The 18,285-nt window shown below is 45.1% G+C and overlaps 1 protein-coding gene across 4 annotated transcripts in view; it reads right to left on the bottom strand.

The window, feature by feature from the left end:
- Positions 1-18,285, bottom strand: part of CHST11 (carbohydrate sulfotransferase 11) — a 264,580-nt gene that overhangs the window by 56,019 nt on the left and 190,276 nt on the right. For 2 of the 4 annotated variants that reach the window (XM_018048194.1, XM_018048195.1), the window contains exon 3: positions 693-722. The exons of the other annotated variants lie outside the window; for them this stretch is intronic. In XM_018048194.1, the coding sequence (XP_017903683.1) occupies positions 693-722 (30 nt within the window). The remainder of the gene's footprint in view (positions 1-692; positions 723-18,285) is intronic. 4 annotated transcript variants of the gene reach the window in all.

Here is an 18,285-nt window from a genome sequence, read left to right as displayed (position 1 = left end):
GACGCCAGGCTCGCATCCAACCTGAACGGAATCCAATCTGCTGGAATCCATTATCGACTCTCGCTGACCCGCTGTCTGCTCCTGGAAACATGTCTAAACTGCATTGCCTGAGCCAACACCAGCTAAGACGAATAACAGGGGACCAGTTAATGTCTGCACTGTGCTTTCAGACACTGCTGGGGGCAGGGAGGGATCTGGGCAGGAGCTGAGGGAGCAGGCGAGAGAGAGGATCCACTGCAGCAGGCTGGAGGTCATTCAATCTCCTGGGAAGAAAGGCTGCCTCAGCCCTTTTCGAAGCTTCCTGACAGACCCTGAGGCATCACCTGGGCTCAGTCCTCCAACATCCCTCACAGAGGTCTGCATCTTCGTGGCCACGTTCAGAGCTCAGGTTTGGGGCCACCAGGGTTTCTGACCTCACTGGCTGTGGGACTTCCGGCAAAGGACTCAACCTCTCTGTGCCATTCATTATCTCTAAATTAGGGCTACCGTAAACTCTTACAGAATTGCTGAGAGGATTCAATGAAATAGTAGAGCATGACCTAAAATGCTACCTGTCACGCAGTAAGCAGTCCCTACTTGTTAGCGTTTATTGTTTACCAAGCGCCTGGAATATGTTGCCATCAGGTTGTCTTTGAAGTGGGCCATAGGTAACCTGTAAACAGCAAGGTGAAGGAGACGCTATTGTGACTTACCCAAGGTGGAGAAACTCTCTCCAAGGATCTCTGAAAACGGAAGAGAGAAGAATTTCTCAGGCTGCTTATTGAACGAATAAAAGATGGACTTTCAGAATCCAAGATGAGTTTGATGACCACTTGCTTGGAACAGCACGTGGATCTGTGAGCCCCGCCCACTCTAGTCCAGCCTGGCCATCAGGAGTCTGCTGAGCCCACCCTGACCCCAACCCCAAGAGAGGTCGGCTCAGAGAAACAGTGGAGCCCAGGACTTGGTGAGGGAAACACAGGATGGTCTGTGGCCAGGGCCACCCCGTGCTCCTGCCATGCCCCAGCCCCCACGTGGACACCAGGATCCATCTTCCCTGCCCAGTGCGAGCAGAACCGAACACACTAACTGGACTTTGAGCAGCCTAGGTTCCAGCTTCCTGTCTGATTTCCAGCTCCATCTCTGACTTTTTCCTAAAGTCTCACCTGGAGGGACCTCACCAGTCTCTCAAAATGGGGACTGTTTCTGAATGCTGCACCTTTCGCCTCTCCTAGCCTCATGCATGACAAGGCGCTCCACCTACCCTGGCAGGCCAGCTTTAACCATCACCAGACCCCTGATACTAAAAGAACAGCCTACCCACAATGTGCCTGAGGGGTACACTTCACAGAAAGTGGGGGCTACTGGTTTTAACCTCAGTGATTTGTTTTTACCTGGTCTTCAATAATGTTGGGGAGGAAAGTGTCTTATTATAGGAAAAGAAAATTTTCAGATGCATCAGAAGAAATGACCACATCACTTGAATGGAGAGAACTAGAGGTGGGAGAAAGAACAGTGGACTTGCGGGTGGAGCCTTGAGTTTAGATTCAGCTCCACCACTTGGTAGTAAGTCAACCTTGGGCTCAGCCTTTGAAACTCAGCTTTCTCATGTGTCAAATGGAACAATTATAAAGATGAAATAAGAGCATGTATGTACCCAAAGTGTAATCAGACTAGACTATGGCAGGCATTTAGCATTATTACTATTATTTTTGTTGTTGTTACATTTTTTGCCTGGCCAGCTCCTCTGACTTTTTCTTTGTGAATCTTATGGATACTCACACCCTTGATCTTTTTGCATTGCCATTTTCCCCAAAAGCTACTGTAATGGGGGTAAAACTTTCTCTGTCTCAAATATTGGGCAATATCCCAATAATGTCTGGCATAGAGTGGGTACAGAATATACGTTTTGAAAATACAATCAATACCATAATCATATATGGGCTTCCCTGGTGGCTCAGATGGTAAAGAATCCACTCACAATGCAGGAGATCTGGCTTTGATCTCTGGGTTGGGAAGATCCCGTAGAGGAGGGCATGGCAACCCACTCTAGTATTCTTGCCTGGAGCATTCTCATGGACAGAGGAACCTGGGGTCACAAATTGTCAGACACGACTGACTAAGCACAGCATAATTACATAAGTGTATATATATATAATATATATATATATGAATTGGGCTTCTCAGGTGGCTCTAGTGGTAAAGAACTCACCTGCCAGGAGAGCTAAGCGATGCGGCTTCATCCCTAGGTTAGGAAGACCCCCTGGAGGAGGGCATGGCAACCCACTCCAGTATTCTTGCCTGAAAAGTCCCGTGGACAGAGGAGCCTGGTGGGCTACAGTTCCACAGGGTGGCAAAGAGTTGGACATGACTGAAGCAACTTAGCACAGCACAGATATATGAATTATGATATAATTATATACAATAATATATTACCAGGTCCCAGGAACCATGCTAATTGCTCTGCATACATTACGTTCATGTAACCTTCTCTTACATGAATTAATTATTACCATTTTTCCCCCCTTTACAGATGAGGAAAATGAGGCACTGAGGTAACTTGCCCAGAGTCATATAACTCTAATAGTAAGATGTTGGGGGGCGGGGATAGAACTTGAACCCAGATGATCTGATTTTGGAAAATGGTTCATTTGACCACCACAGAGCCTCATGAATACATAATTTTCAAAGAAAATGTAGGAGGGGAAAAAAAAACTGATGTGTAACCTGATATTTCTAGAGTTGAGTCATAAATTATGGGTGAGGGGATGAAAATAATAAATTCCAGAAGTTATGTGGGGACAGCTGTGAGAAAGATGGGCACTGCAGCAAGACTATTCTCGGTTCTACGTGAAACCCAGAGGCGATCTGGGAAGGGCTGCAATGGAATATGAAATCATAGAGGGTTCCAGTGAGGCTCTGACCTTACCACTCAGTAAGCTGGGGACACCATTATTCCCTGCCCACAATGAGCAATATTTTGCAGTCCCTGGAAGCGGAAGACTAAAATTCCTTCTCCAAATCACTGAAGAGATCTATCAGAAGGCAGAAAATGAGGGCTCTGGTTACTCTGCTTATTTTACAGATGAGAAAATGGAGGCCCAGGGAAGTGAAACAGCTTATCTGAGGTCCCACGGTAGGTAAGAGGAAGCCATGTGTTACTGGTCAACTTCATTCATTCATCTAACAGACACGTGATGAAATTTACTGTCTGAAATCTACCAGGAGGTAAGGACCATGTTCCTAGTGACAATCCAGACCAAAGCCATCCCATAGAGAAGCAATGCAGGCCACTCTGGTACTTAAGAGTGTTCTAGCAGCCACATGAAAAGGGTAAAAAGAAATGGGTGATATCAATAACTTATCTCAAAAGATCCAAAATATTACTGCTTTAATAGGTCATCAATATTTAACAAATATTAATGGTGTAGTCTCTTTTGTGAGGGTACTAACTCTTTGAAATTCAGTGTGTATTTAACACTAATAGCACATCTCACGTTGAACTGACTACATTTCAAGGGCTCAGTGGCCACATGTGACCCGTGGCTACCATACTGGAGAGCACAGGTCAGGAACCATGGTTTTCCATCTCACTGTGTATTGGGATCACGTGCAGAATTTGTTAAAAATACTGATTTCCAGGTCCTATTCAGAGATCCAGTTCAGTAGATCTGGGGTGAGGCCTGGGACTCTGTAGTTTAACCAGTATTCCAGGGGATTCTGATGTAGCTCATCATTATGGAACCAGTGAGCTCCTAAAATGCAGCCTAATAAATACCAACCAGATAGCCAGTAAGGCCCCTTCTCAAATTCCTATGGACTAAGAAAAGTTTGATCTGCATTAAAGACAACATCTGATAACATTCAGTTGAATTACTTTGAAAAAGAGTTTTCAAGTAGACAGTGCTTGCTTTAGATAAGATTTCCTGATTAAAAACAGAGTCATTGGCACACATTACAGTTAAACTCTTTAAGAAGGAATCAATTATCTTAAGATTAAACAAACAAATCTTCTGACATGCCTCCAGCATTAATTTGCTCAACAGAAAACTTCTTTAGCAAACAATGGACAGTTGGGTGGCAGTGATACCTATGCTGAACTGGTAAGTTCAGCAGTGAAGGTGTTGGGAGATATTCATTAAAAGCTTTAATTAAGCACCTTCCATATGCCAGACACACCCCTCGGCCTTGAGGTTACAGAGGTGAATGAGGGTGGGTCATGCTCTTGAAGGGTTTGCACAGTTGCTGCCAAGATGGGTAACAATGTGCAAAGCCCTATGGGAACACAGGAAGAAAAAAATCAGGTCTGCCTTGGAGCAGGGGAGAAGCCCCTCTGATAGGAACCGAGCTGAGCCTCCAGCCTCTACGAAGTGTTTAATAGGTAGAGACTGGGAACTTTGGCAGAGAGAGTGAGGACAGTGTTTTGAGTGTTTGGAGAACTGTGGGCAAGGAGTTTGGATGCCTGGGGTAGAGAAGGCGGAGAGCTTGCTGGGGGACGGGGCAGGTGGATTCAGTCCAGCAGGTAACAGGGGCCACAACTGTAGTTACACAGATGTACATAGCACAGTTTTGGTCAGTGATGGATGGATACATTGGTTGATAAATGGTTATATGAAATGAATGGAAGTCTTAAAGTGGGGGAGGGGAAATTGAAGCCAGGAAGCCAGTAAGGCTGAGGGTCAGCTGGCGAGAGGCAGGTAATGAGACTTGGACCGAGTGCTGACAGCAGATGGGAGATGAAGCACAGATGGTTTTCAAATGACCCAGAGGAGACCCAGAGAGATGTTGTGGGGAGGGAGGTGGGAGGGGGGTTCATGTTTGGGAACGCATGTAAGAATTAAAGATTTTAAAATTAAAAAAAAATAAAAAATAAAAAAACTAAAAAAAAGAAAAAAAAGAAAAAAAAAAAAAAAAAAGACTTGGTGAAACTGCTGTAGGGAGTCACCCTTCACTTGGCTAAGGCCACTAAGCAATGTTGTTGTACTAAAAGCTGAAAAGTTCCAGGAAAAAGGGACGAGGCTCATGAAGCCAGGATCTCTTAAAAGCCTGTGGAAAGAGGATGCCGAATCTTGGGATTTGCAAGGTATTCCTTTTTGTGGGCTGATGACATTTCTGTACCAGCTCATTTTCCCCTTAGTTTACAATTTTTTCAATAGAGAGGTCATAAGAAGTGCAAAACATCTGCCAAATCAAGTGCTGGGAGGATACAGGGAAAGAGAAGCCCTCGCCCACTGCTGGTGGGTGTCTGGACACACAGATTGTAGAGAAACTCTTTTAACGGGAAGTGGACATGCACCAGAATGTTCAAATCAGCACTGTTTCGAATGACTCAAAGTTGGAAACAACCTATGTTTCCATCTGTAGAGAGATGGAGAAGTAAAATGTGGTATGGTCATATGAAGGAAGACAATACAGCAATTAAACCAAGAGATCCATGGGGCTGACCCTCAACACACAAGGTGGAGCGGAACAGGCAAATTGAAGAAAAACATATTCAGGATGACGGCATCTATATGAATTGTGGACACACACTCCTGAACTATATATTATATATGACTACACATAGTGGAAGTTAAAGTGTAAAAATGTAGACTGAGATTTGTAGTAAATTCATGATACAAGGTTGAGAAGAGAGGGACAAAGAGGAGGTTCAAAAGGGATTTCTACGTGGGTGACAATTTATTTCTATTATATGGCAGACCAATGAAAGAACTGCAGCAAAGATGTCAAGATGTTATATTCATTAATGTGGGATGGTGAATAAAACAGTGCTTATTATCAATATATCATTTGCTAAGTTTCCCTTTGGGCTTCCCAGGTGGCTCAGTGGGGAAGAATCTGCCTGCCAATGCAGGAGACCCAGGAGACCCTGGTTCGATCCCTGGGTTGGGAAGATCCCCTGGAGAATGAAATGGTAACCCACTCCAATATTCTTGCCTGGAGAATTCCATGGACAGAGGAGCCTGGCGGATGACAGACAGTCCAGGGGGTCACAAAGAGTCAGACATGACTTAGCAACCTAGTGCACATGCAGACTTCCCTTTATCTCCAAAAATTTCCCAAATTGAGAAAGGAAGGGAGGAAGTAGGGAGGAGGGGGTGGGGAGGGGTAAGGAGGGAAGGGGAAGGAGGTGGAAGGAGAAAGAAAAAGAAATGGAGTGGGTGGGAACGAAGCAGAAGGCTTAGAAACTGTTCACTAAGCCCCCTACCAACTGAGGGCTTCACACAGCAAAGGAGGTGCAGATGGTGATTTAACATACCTAGGGGTCCCCCTGGGGTCTAACACCATATTCTGTACACTCAAAATGACTGCTCTGGTGAGGGCAAAATAAACTCCTTTCCTGCACATCCCTTTCTCAGCCCAGCACTGCTGCCAAATGGGGTGGAGGGTCATATCATTCATTTACACAAGGTCCTCTATACATGTTCACCTCCACCAATGTTACTCCTTCTAGGCTGTCCCACTGTTCCCGGCACTCTAGAACATGACTGCACAGCCATCTCACATCCAAGTCACGCCTGAATGTGGCAAGGACTGGACATGCCCAAGAAAGAAGTGTGGCAGGGCACATGAGGGCTGCTTCTGCACAAGGATGCCTCCCCCACCTCTGGCCAAACACTCTGGGATGCAGAATTTTCAAAATGATTTAACAGTAAGTTAAAGCACAGGGAGGGTAGAATTGAGTGCAAGGAAGCATTCTTATCACTAGTTACAAGACAAGATAGAAGTATCTGCCTGGAGCTTCCTCCTTGTTGCCAGGAACAGTGCCTCTGTGTCTTTATGTGTCCAGGGCTTTGCAGAGTGGGTGTTGAAGAAACGCTTGCTCATGAAGTCGAACTGTATGACTTCCCCTCTGTCCCGCCCCCCCCACCCCACACACACGTGTTTTGAGGACTATGTTTCTGTTTCCAAGTTTTCTCTCTCTTAATGGGGCAAGGTCAACTAATGATTAAGGATGTTTGATTCTGGAACCAAACTGCCTAAGTTCTTGGAACAGACATGAAACCTCTCTATGATCAGCACCTTCACCTCATAGCACCTTCAAGAGCCGAGCTCTCAGCACAGCAGCTGGCACACAGGAAATACTCATTAACCGCTAAGAATGGCCATTACTTGGTCCTCATGGCAAACCAAGTAAATGGGCTACACGACATCCATTTACAGATGGGCAAAGATGAGGTTCATGGAGGCCCTATGACGTGCTCAAGGTCACACAATTTATTGGTAAATGAAAGTGCCAGGATTGGAAGGCAATTCATCTATCTCTAAAGAACTCCCCAGGCCCCTAGCTGCTGCAACATCCCAAGAGCTGATTCACGGACCAGTAACTTCCAGAATCTTCTCTGGTCAGCAAAGGGTCTGGTGGGAGCTCTCTAAACCAGTGGAAGCTCCCAACTTCTGCAGTGTGGGGGCTGGGAATCTGACTTAGGTTTGAGGAACTCTCATTCCCACATCAAAGCTGAGAACCGAAAGTCACTCTGACTAAGCACACAGGGAGGGCAGAAAGCTCTGAGGCAAAAGGAAAATATCAATGGGCTTTAATCACTCTCCACTCACCCCCAGGACTCATGCCAGAGATGAAGGCTTTGGTGACATCTCGGTTTTTTTTTTTTAATCCCAGGAGTTCAAAGAACCTCACACCCATTCCGTCACATTCAGGCTTCATTTTACTGAAGTAAACATGATCCCAGGTAGAATCCTGGCCAGAGGCCCAGGGGAAGGCACATCCTACATCACACTCATTCCCTCCACCAGGGTGGTGGTGGAACAAGGGCTTGTGTGCCTGACCATGGGTCCAGGTTTTGCACTGAAATGACCACCAAAAATACATTGTAAAGAAACTGTGAATGGTGTCCTGGCTGCCAGGTATAGCTCTGACCTCTCAGAGCCTGGTGCAGTGCCTGGCACAGAATAAGTGTGTGGTGGATGTTGAACAAGAGGAAAGGGGACATAACCAACGGATGCTCACTGGGTCATCCAGCAGCCCCAGGAAGTGGGGGTGGGGGGCGGGTGTCATCTGCATCTTACAAGCTGAGGAAGCCAAGATTCTGGGAGGTTTCAAGGTGTGTGGGAGCCCTCCGGCTGGTGGGTGGCAGAGATGATTTTGAACTCAGGGCTGCCGGGTCTCTGGGTTTTGAACCGTGTCATGTCCCTGATTCTACACCATCGTCTATGTAATACCTGGCAAAGCTTCTTGACGAATAGATACACCAGTTAAACCTGGGCAAGATGGTAAATGTGGCATAACCACCCAGGGACAAATCCAATCAGTTGCCCCGTTTGCGGTCCTAGGGCTAAGAGTGATTCTTATACTTTAAATGATTACACTGACACAGTTATGTAGGTTTCCACACAACAGCCTCAATTTTGCCTCTTGGTCCATAAAACCTACAATGTTTACTATCTAGCCCTAAGAAAATGTTTGCAAACCCCTGATAGAAACTGTATCTTATTTGACTTGAGGTTTCAGAGGGGAAGGGTGTGCCTGAGGCCAGAGATGTCCCCTCTAGACCCAAGCCTTGGTGTCCCTCCAAGGTCAGCTCTCACCACAACAAACTCAGCTCTGCCTGCCTAACTCCTACTCATCCAAGAGTGTCAACTTAGTTGTCCCTTCCTCCAGGAAGCCCTCTCTGATTCCCAGAGACCAAGTCAGGGGCCCTTCTCTGTGCTGCTGGTTTTCTCCTAGCCACTGTGACCTCCATGTGCTGGCACATGGCACACTGTGTTAGTGCTGCCACTTACTCATCTCCCTTCCCCTGAGCAGCCAGCTCTACAAAGGCAGGTGCCATTCTGTCAGGGGCGAGAAACAGTTTAGTGGCCATACATCCTGGTGTGACCAGCATGCTTCAGCTCAGGCCTAGTGATCTGTGTAAGTATTAACAATGGGCCCCTTCGTCCTCAAAAGGACTTCCCTGCTAGCTCAATGGTTAAAAAAAAAGAATCCTCCTGCCAAACAGGAGATGTGGGTTTGATCCCTGGGTTGGGAAGATCCCTTAGAGAAGGACATGGCAACCCACTCCAGTATACTTGCCTGGAAAATCCCATGGACAGAGGAGCCTGGCGGGCTAAAGTCCAAGGGGTCGCAAAGAGGCAGAAATGACTTAGTGACTAAACAACAACTTCATTCTCAAAAGCATCCCCGGACACGGAAGATGCTATTCAGTACATACTACCATCCTACGTCTGAACAGCAGCTTAAGTGTACAGCTCTAACTTAGTCCTTCCATTTGCTAGCAGTGTGACAATAGATAAATGACCTAACTTCTCTGTGTCTCAATTTCCTCCTCTGTAAAATGGAAATAATAATAGTGTTAATATCATAGGTTGGTTGTGAGGATTCAATGAGTTCAGTTCAGTTGGTCAGTCGTGTCTGACTCTTTGTGACCCCATGAATCGCAGCACGCCAGGCCTCCCTGTCCATTACCAACTCTGGGAGTTCACTCAGACTCACATCTGTCGAGTCAGTGATGCCATCCACCCATCTTATCCTCTGTCGTCCCCTTCTCCTCCTGCCCCCAACCCCTCCCAGCATCAGAGTCTTTTCCAATGAGTCAACTCTTCTCATGAGGTGGCCAAAGTACTGGAGTTTCAGCTTTAGCATTATTCCTTCCAAAGAAATCCCAGGGATATCTCCTTCAGAATGGACTTGTTGGATCTCCTTGCAGTCCAAGGGACTCTCAAGAGTCTTCTCCAACACCACAGTTCAAAAGCATCAATTCTTCGGTGCTCAGCCTTCTTCACAGTCCAACTCTCACATTCATACATGACCACAGGAAAAACCACAGCCTTGACTAGACGGACCTTAACATACATAAAACACTCAGAATGCTACTCGACTAACTGCAGGTGCTACGTAAGGATGCTGGATCCCTGACGGTTATCACAATGTCCTGTTCTGTTAGATTGGCACACACTGCCTGCATGAAAGATGCCTGCCTCAGGGGCGGGCAGAGCCAATTCCAAAGTCCAGCTTCACACAGCTGGTCAGGGAGCATGCAGGCCAACAGCTTCATCCTCTGGCTTCCCACTCTAAGGACCAAGGAGGGTGGAACTCCCTGGGTCATTCCTGGTCCCCTCTCCCACTCCAGTACTCTTGCCTGGAAAATCCCATGGACAGAAGAGCTTGGTAGGTTACCATCCATGGGGTCGCAAAGAGTCAGACAAGATTGAACAACTTCACTTTCACATTGCTTTTGGTTTAAAATCCTCCCAGACTGTTTTCTGTACATTCATATGCCTCTATTATAAATGCATCCACAGAAAATATATGGCAATTGTCTTGGGATCTATGGTATTGGACTGAAAGTATTTTTTAGCTTTTTTCCGTCAACAGTAGACTATGACTTTATTAGACTTAGATCTGCCTTGTTTCCGAATTAGAACATCGTAGTTGATAGTTTGATGAACACAGTTTATTTGACTCTCTGAACAATCCCCTATTATAAACAGTGCCACAATGAAGATCTTTGTGGGACCTCTCTATGCGCGGGGAAATTTTCTAAGATAGTCCTCTCTCTTTGAAAGCAGGCTGTTTCACACTGTTTGCTCCATGACTGGCCAGATGACCTTGGATGTTGATTTTAATGCTTCCATTTTTCACAAGTCAGAAGTCAACTTTTATTCTTACCCAAGAGGAAACAATAGTGAAGATAACTTTTTAAAAAAGTAACAATAGTTTTAGCTACTTGAAAAGTACAAATGAATTAATTCAACCCTCAGAATGAACAAAAGCTGTGACTAGAAAGGAATGTCTCAATTTTCAAGGACCCCCATACATAGTCTCCAGAGTGCCAAGACCCCTTGAATAGAAAGCTATTAACTGCATCTCACCTTATTTATAGGCATCAAGTTATTTTAATGAAAACTAAATCTTGCTCGCTCTTGCTCTTTCTTTCCAAACCTTTCTCTGCTCAGTCGAGTTCCTATGACTACCTGGGAATCATTTATATTTAAAGCTTCACCCAGAGTCCCAAGAGTATGAGCCCACCTGAAGAGTGATAATCGCTCTTAGACAAAAAGACTCTTGAGAACTTCCAGCAGTCTCATTAGCTTCCCACATGGAATCAACCTAGTTGTGACCTAAATTGTGATTTCTACACATTGGTATTAAATCAAAAATCTATGATAAATAGATATTACCATTTATAAAATAGATAGCCAATGGGAATTTGCTGTATGTCTCAGGGAACTCAAACCAGGGCTCTGTAACAACCTGGAGGGGTGGGATGGGGATGGCTGAACCATGTTGATGTTTGGCAGAAAACAACACAATTCTGTAAAGCAATTATGCTTCAATTTAAAAAATTAATAAATTTAGAAACAACAATAAAAAAAACAATATATGGTAGAATTTTGGGAAAGTGGTATGGATGAGGCGTGGGTAGGGGTAGTAAAGAGAGGTGGAAAGGGATCTTGTGAGACGGGCCTAGGAAAGCCCATGCAGGCAGCAGAGCTGGGGGCAGGGACACAAGCGGACACAGATAGTGCCTGTTCTGGCCTGTGTCTTCCCCATGATGGTCTTTCTGGGGCTTTCCCTCCCTGCAGGGCAGCCCCAACCCTTCCCTCATGTTAAAGGCCAGGTGCCTCTCCTGCCCACTCCAGCCTTCGGATCAAGTCTTGGGTGCTGATGTAAGACAGCACTTATCACAGAGCCAAGTACAGAGAAGCATCATATAAATATAGTTACTATTATTCATCATGTAATTATAGCGAGTGCTCTAGAAAAGGTTGTTAAATGACTCATGAACGGACTGGGCGCACTTAGCTTCCTGGAGGGTGGGGGGGGTGAGTCCTGCCCCAATCTTAACCAGAACACAACAGACAAATGAGGCTCTTTAAGGCACTCACTGGCCCCACCCTTGGAAGCAGACAAAGCTTCCAATGTGGTTTGAGCAGAAGGAAGCGTGTTTGCTGTAGGAAGCAACTGCTGATTGATGGTCCCGAGGCAGCAGGTTGGGAAGGAAGGAAGTCTGGCTGAGGCCGAATCATGGACCAGGACGAGAGCTCCAGGAATTTCTCTGAACCCACTTTTCTAACAGCACATGTTTCATCCACAGTTAAAACCCAGCAGGATGAGTCACCTGAAGGCTTGCACCTCATTTGCAAAATGGAAGGATGGGAGGCACTGGTCTCCAAGGTCCTTCTCAGCCGTGACAGCCTTAGAGCACACACGGGGTCCCCAGTTTACAGACACAGAGATAACCGCACACCTTTGTGTTTTCTGAGAATTTAAGGCCCATCGGATGCTGTGCTGGGAAGTGATGCACAGAAAACATGACCACATTGTTGCCAAATTTATGTGTGAACTCCTACCCCCTCCACACACTGGCTGCAGGCAGGAAATACAGAACGCTAAGCCCCCACCCTTCTGCATCAAACAAGAGGAAATATGGTTGTCATGTGATAATTCGTGGCTCGTGGACCAGAAGACCGAATCTAGGTCATTTCTCAATCTAAAACCTAAAGTTACGAAAGAAAACTCTTCCTGGGTGCTCTCTGGAATATGACAGTTCTAGGTAGAAAAGTTCATTTCCTTGAAAAAAATTTTGAGTGAAATTGATTTTGGCCTCCATTCTCCCATAACATCTGTCCACTTCTAGAAGTTTCTAAAGACCACCCTACGATCCAGTCCTGAAATGAGATAATCCAAGTAAAGCACCTGGAATGGTGGGTGGTACACAGTAAGTGCCCAAGAAATACGAGTCATTATTATGAGTCATGATTACTGCTGTGCTAGCGAGGATTTATATACTTTTAATTAATACCTCTAATATGCAAGGTGCTTTTGAGAATTCAGTCAACAACCATTGGCTTGAACACTCAAGTGAGAAGATAACAAGTCATAAAGCACTCAGTACAAAAATGATGACCCAGAAGTGGTGATAACTGGCCTGGGCCCTGCTGGCTTCCCAGTGCAGGCAACCCTGGGCTCCATCACACCCCCTCCTGGTACCTGGCAACATCCAGGAGAGTGCTGCATGAACTGTGGATTTGTGGCATCCATACACGAGAAGGACCATGTGTCTTGTAAGTTGGGACCCACACAAACAAGTCTCAATCCAACCCCTACAGACAGACATAGGGAAACCAAACAGAAAGTCTTAAAAAGGTCTCCACAACGTCAAGACTTGTCCAGAACCTAAAATTCTAAATCAAGAGCCCACAGAGTCAGATAAAGAGAAATATATGCTGCTGCTGCTTATATGTGTAATCTAAAAAAAAAAAAAAAAAAAAAAAGGTACAAATGAAATTATTTATAAAACAAACAGACACAGATATAAAAAACAAACTTATGGTTACACAGATATAGAAAGCAAACTCATGGGAAATGGAGGAGGGATAAATTGGGAGATTGGGATTGACATATACATACGACTATAATAAGCATCTACTGCACAGCACAGGAAACTCTACTCAATACTCTGTAATGACCTATATGGGACAAGAGTGGCTATATGTAGTTGATTCATTTTGCTGTACAGCAGAAACTAACACAACACTTAATATCAACCATACTCCAATAAAAATAAATTTTTAAAGAAGAGCCCATAGAGAGTAGCACATAGGAACTGAATTTGTGTGGGCCTAGTATGTACCAGCAGAGAAGGCAATGGCACCCCACTCCAGTATTCTTGTCTGGAAAATCCCACGGGCGGAGGAGCCTGGTGGGCTCCAGTCCATGAGGTCGCTAAGAGTCAGACACAACTGAGCGACTTCACTTTCACTTTTCATTTTCATGCATTGGAGAAGGAAATGGCAACCCACTCCAGTGTTCTTGCCTGGAGAATCCCAGGGACAGAGGAGCCTAGTGGGCTGCTGTCTATGGGGTCGCACAGAGTCAGACACGACTGAAGTGACTTAGCAGCAGCAGCAGCAGCAGTATGTACCAGAATCAAGTAACCTATTACTTATGACCACAATCATCTGCCAGTTACCTGGTCATTAGGGTCTTCTGCACCTGGTTGAGCTGGGAAATGCAGAGGACTGTCTCTTACAGAATGGCTGTCCTCCTAGGCTGGCACCTGGTTGGGGAAGACAAGTCAGCCTAACCCTGGAGCATGGTAAGACAGGTTGAACTGGTGTTCATTGGACTTTTCTTAGGAAGAGTCACAGAATCACAGAATCATATATAGAAATGCTCTGAATGAATTTCTGCAGCCATCAGAAAATATCAAAGCATAAGCCTGAGAAATTCCCAACATGAGAGAAAGGGTGCAAATCAACTCGGGCATCAGGGAACGAACACAGAGACAGAGCAGGAGCTGAACGCCGGCAGTGCCAGGAGCTGTTACTTCTATCTAACTTGCTCTAAAGGAAAGTCCGAGTCCAACCTCTCACCCAAAATCCTTCATCAGCACAACCACAACGGTAGTATGACCTCACAGCATCTATTGATACTAAGTTTTATTATATGCCAAGCACTCTACATACATTTTTATATTTAATCTTCACAGCAGTCTTCCAAGCTGGTTATCTACAGGTGAAATGGAGCTCAGCTAGGCTAAGAGACTTGTCTGAGATCATACAGTTAATTAGCGTTTGAATGCCTGGTCACTGATTCAGTGTATCATGCCTTAACAAGAAATGTTTAACAATGGAAAAGAGGGCATTCAGAATTTATCACTGGATGATAAATCACAGCTTAATTTTTCTCATTACAAAGCAACTCTAAGTAACTTGAGACAAGCATACGTATTAAGGGGCATAATTTGGTTTCTTTTTTTTAATACCAAACAACCTAATTTGCTTATATAAAAATATCAAAGGGTAGAAAAGAAGAATTTCAAGCTAAATGGAATAATAAGCAGGCAGATTGCACCTCAGCTCTTTCAGAGATCATAACTTAAATTTTTTTTTTTTAGGCCTTACAACTAATGCTTCTAGAGCAATAAGACAGATGAAGGTTTACAGATTTATTTCAGCATAAATTAATGCTAACCATATGCATGGGTAAGATAACCAAATAGCCATAAAATCTTGGCAACCTCCAACATAAGAAAAATAGCTTGGGAGCTGAGAGGAGGAAAGAAAAATCCATGTAGAGTCCGTTGGAGGAATTCCAATGTGATCACAGAGTTTACTAAGATTCTGACTTATGTTTTGCATTTTAATCATAATATACTTGCAATGCAGGGGACGATAGATAGTCTCTGGAGGGGAAGAGGTGACCCAGATAATAATTCCTTTCAGCTGCTGAGCACCAGGACTGAACAAAGGTGTCTGGCTTTTATTTTGAGCTTTCTGATGGCCCTTGGAGCTAGGGAGGACCAGGTTTGATTGTTCTCTTTTTACAGATGACAGAATCGGGCTGTTAGCTTTGCTGCTCAAGACCAACGCTCTTTATAAAGCCCATGTCAATCCCCACCAATCCATCTATCCACCCATCCATCCACCTGTCCATTTGTATTTCCTATCAATTCCTATTTATCCTGTAATCCTTCAAGAAAGCAAGAAAGAAAAGGGCTCCTTTGGAAGGGAGGCACACCCATGTGTCTGGACACAGTTTTGCAGACTCTTCTTGCCAACACTGCCATCAGCTTAGGGATCTGCAGCCCTGCCCTCCCCCTTTTTCTGCTGGGTCTCCTGGCTTCTTCATTTCCACTGCTGACTGGTCTTCTGCCAGCCGTGTGCTTTTACAGTCAAGTGCCAACAATTATGGGAACATTCTTTCTCCTCTCTGCCCTTCTGCTCATCCACCAGGTTGGTAGGACTCCAGGCCTCTCCAGGCTGCCTCTCCAGCTTGGGTTCTATGGCTAAGAAACACCAGCATGATGGAACTGAATCCAGGGGTGAATATCCTATAGGAATGAATTGTCCCACAGGTGTCAATGCATGTGTTCACTCACACATTCATTCATTCCCTCGCTACTTCATTCATTCATCCAGACAACAGCTACCAAGCTTCTACTAACAACCTATGAGGCGGGAACCTATGAGCTTCTACTAACAACCTAACAGAGGCAAACCATAAATGGTAATCTTCTCAGATAATTTTTGTATTAACACTTAACAGGTCTTATTTTTAGGCTATGTGCTATGCCTGAAAGTCATAAAACTACACCTTTTTTAAAACCACTTTATTGGCAGCACTTCTAGAAGCTAAGATTTTCCACAGGGCAGAGCTCTGTTTCACCTTTTCCCCGTTCTGTGGTGAATGATGCAAGGGCGGCCTCCAGAAGGATGAAAGCTGCCCACTCCCACCTCAGCAGGCATCCGTGCTGGTTGTCTGCCACACTCTGGCCAAGCCCCGAATCCTACTCATAGTCCACACAGGCCTGGCCTCACCAACGATGGAAAACCTCCAGGCAGAATGGCTTTGTTTGGAGGGCTCTCTCTATTCCCAATCACTCCTCCTTGAGCCACATCCCGGGCAGAGGCGAATGCAGAACACAGTTCTACTCAAAGGGACCCTGCAGTACCTATGGGTAATTTTGGTCCTGAATAGGCAGCTGCCCGGGGGTCACAAGCTTGGTGTATACTCTCATCCCCCTTGCCTCTAAACTTCAGAGGAGATGTTGTGGGTCCTGAACTCTACTGGCTGGAGGAGTTGGAAATGCCTGGGATGGATTCTTGACTCACTGACTAGCTGGGTGACCTTGACCTGAATCTTCCTCTCTGGAAGAAGAAGATAACAGACATGGCCTCACAGGTTGGCTGATGTCCTGTCCCCCCTCCACTCACTCAGCCAACACTTACAGAGTATCTACCATGACCGAGCAGCCCTGGTCTGGGGCAGAGCATGTATCTGGAGAATCTCGGGGGAAATAAAGGTAGAATAGCAACTACTATGTGGGCGGGAGGTTTTCTACCCCGCTTGGTCTCTGTTTTCCAAAGTGGACAACACAGGGCAATGCTGTACTTCTCAGGGCTGCTTCATGTATTTAAAAATAAAGTGCACCCAGCAATGGAGACTGAATCCCAGTGAATAAATAAAATGTAGCAGAATGCCTGACACCACGTAGATGCTCAACTAATCTGTGCAGCAATTCTCTGAAAACATAAAATGCAATCTACTTCCCACCCAGTAGAAAAACAAAAGGAACCTTGTTCTTTCTGTGCCTTGAAGCCCTTGACAGTTATCATGAAGAAATGGGGTGTTTTGCTACAAGGGATGATGATAGCAATAACTGATACTAAGATAATTCAGTCATATGTGGAATATGGCTTAGTAGTCTATTAATTTGGCTTATGAACAGGCAGAGGAACCAGAGATTAAATTGCCAAAATCTGTTGGATCATAGGAAAAGCAAAAGAATTCCAGAAGAACATCTACTTCTGCTTCATTGATTACACTAAAGCCTTAGACTGTGTGCATCACAACAAACTGTGGAAAAGTCTTAAAGAGACAGGAATACTAGACCACCTCACCTGCCTCCCGTGAAATCCTATGAGGGTCAAGAAGCAACAGTTAAAACTGGACATGGAACAATGAACTGGTTCAAAATTGGAAAAGAAGTACGTCAAGACTGTATATTGCCACCCTGCTTATTTAACTTATATGCACAGTGCATCATGCAAAATGCCAGGCTGGATGAAACACAAGCTGGAATCAAGATTACTAGGAGAAATATCAATAACCTCAGATATGCAGATGCCACCACTGTTAAGGTAGAAAGCGAAGAGGAACTAAAGAGCCTCTTGATGAAGATGGAAGAGGCAAGTGAAGAAGCTGGTTTAAAATTCAGCATTCAAAAAACTAGGATTATGACATTTGGTCCCATCACTTCATGGTAAATAGATGGGGAAACAATGGAAACAGTGACAGACTTTATTTTCTTGGGCTCCAAAATCACTGCAGATGCTGACTGCAGCCATGAAAATTAAAAGATGCTTGATCCTTGGAAGAAAAGCTATGACACACTTAGACAGCATATTAAAAAGCAGAGAGATTACTTTGCCAACAAAGGTCCATATAGTCAAAGCTATGGTTTTTCCAGGAGTCATGTTTGGAGGTGAGAGTTGGACCATAAAGAAGGCTGAGCACTGAAGAGTTGATGCTTTTCAACTGTGGTGCTGGAGAAGACTCTTGAGAGTCCCTTGGACTGCAAGGAGATCCAAACAGTCCATCCTAAAGGAGATCAGTCCTGAATATTCACTGGAAGGACTGATGCTAAAGCTGAAGCTCCAGTTCTTTGGCCTCCTGATGCGAAGAGCAGACTCATTAGAAAAGACCCTGATGCTGGGAAAGATTGAAGGCAGGAGGAGAAGGGGACAACAGCCGACAAGATGGTTGGATGGCATCACTGACTCAATGCACATGAGGTTGAGCAAGCTCTGGGAGACGGTGAAGGACAGGAATCCTGGCAC

This window comes from Capra hircus, chromosome 5, assembly GCF_001704415.2.
Source record: "Capra hircus breed San Clemente chromosome 5, ASM170441v1, whole genome shotgun sequence".
In the NCBI taxonomy this organism is placed as follows: domain Eukaryota; kingdom Metazoa; phylum Chordata; class Mammalia; order Artiodactyla; family Bovidae; genus Capra; species Capra hircus.
The sequence above is the reverse complement of the archived record's forward strand: the minus strand, read 5'-3'. Positions and strand labels throughout refer to the sequence as shown.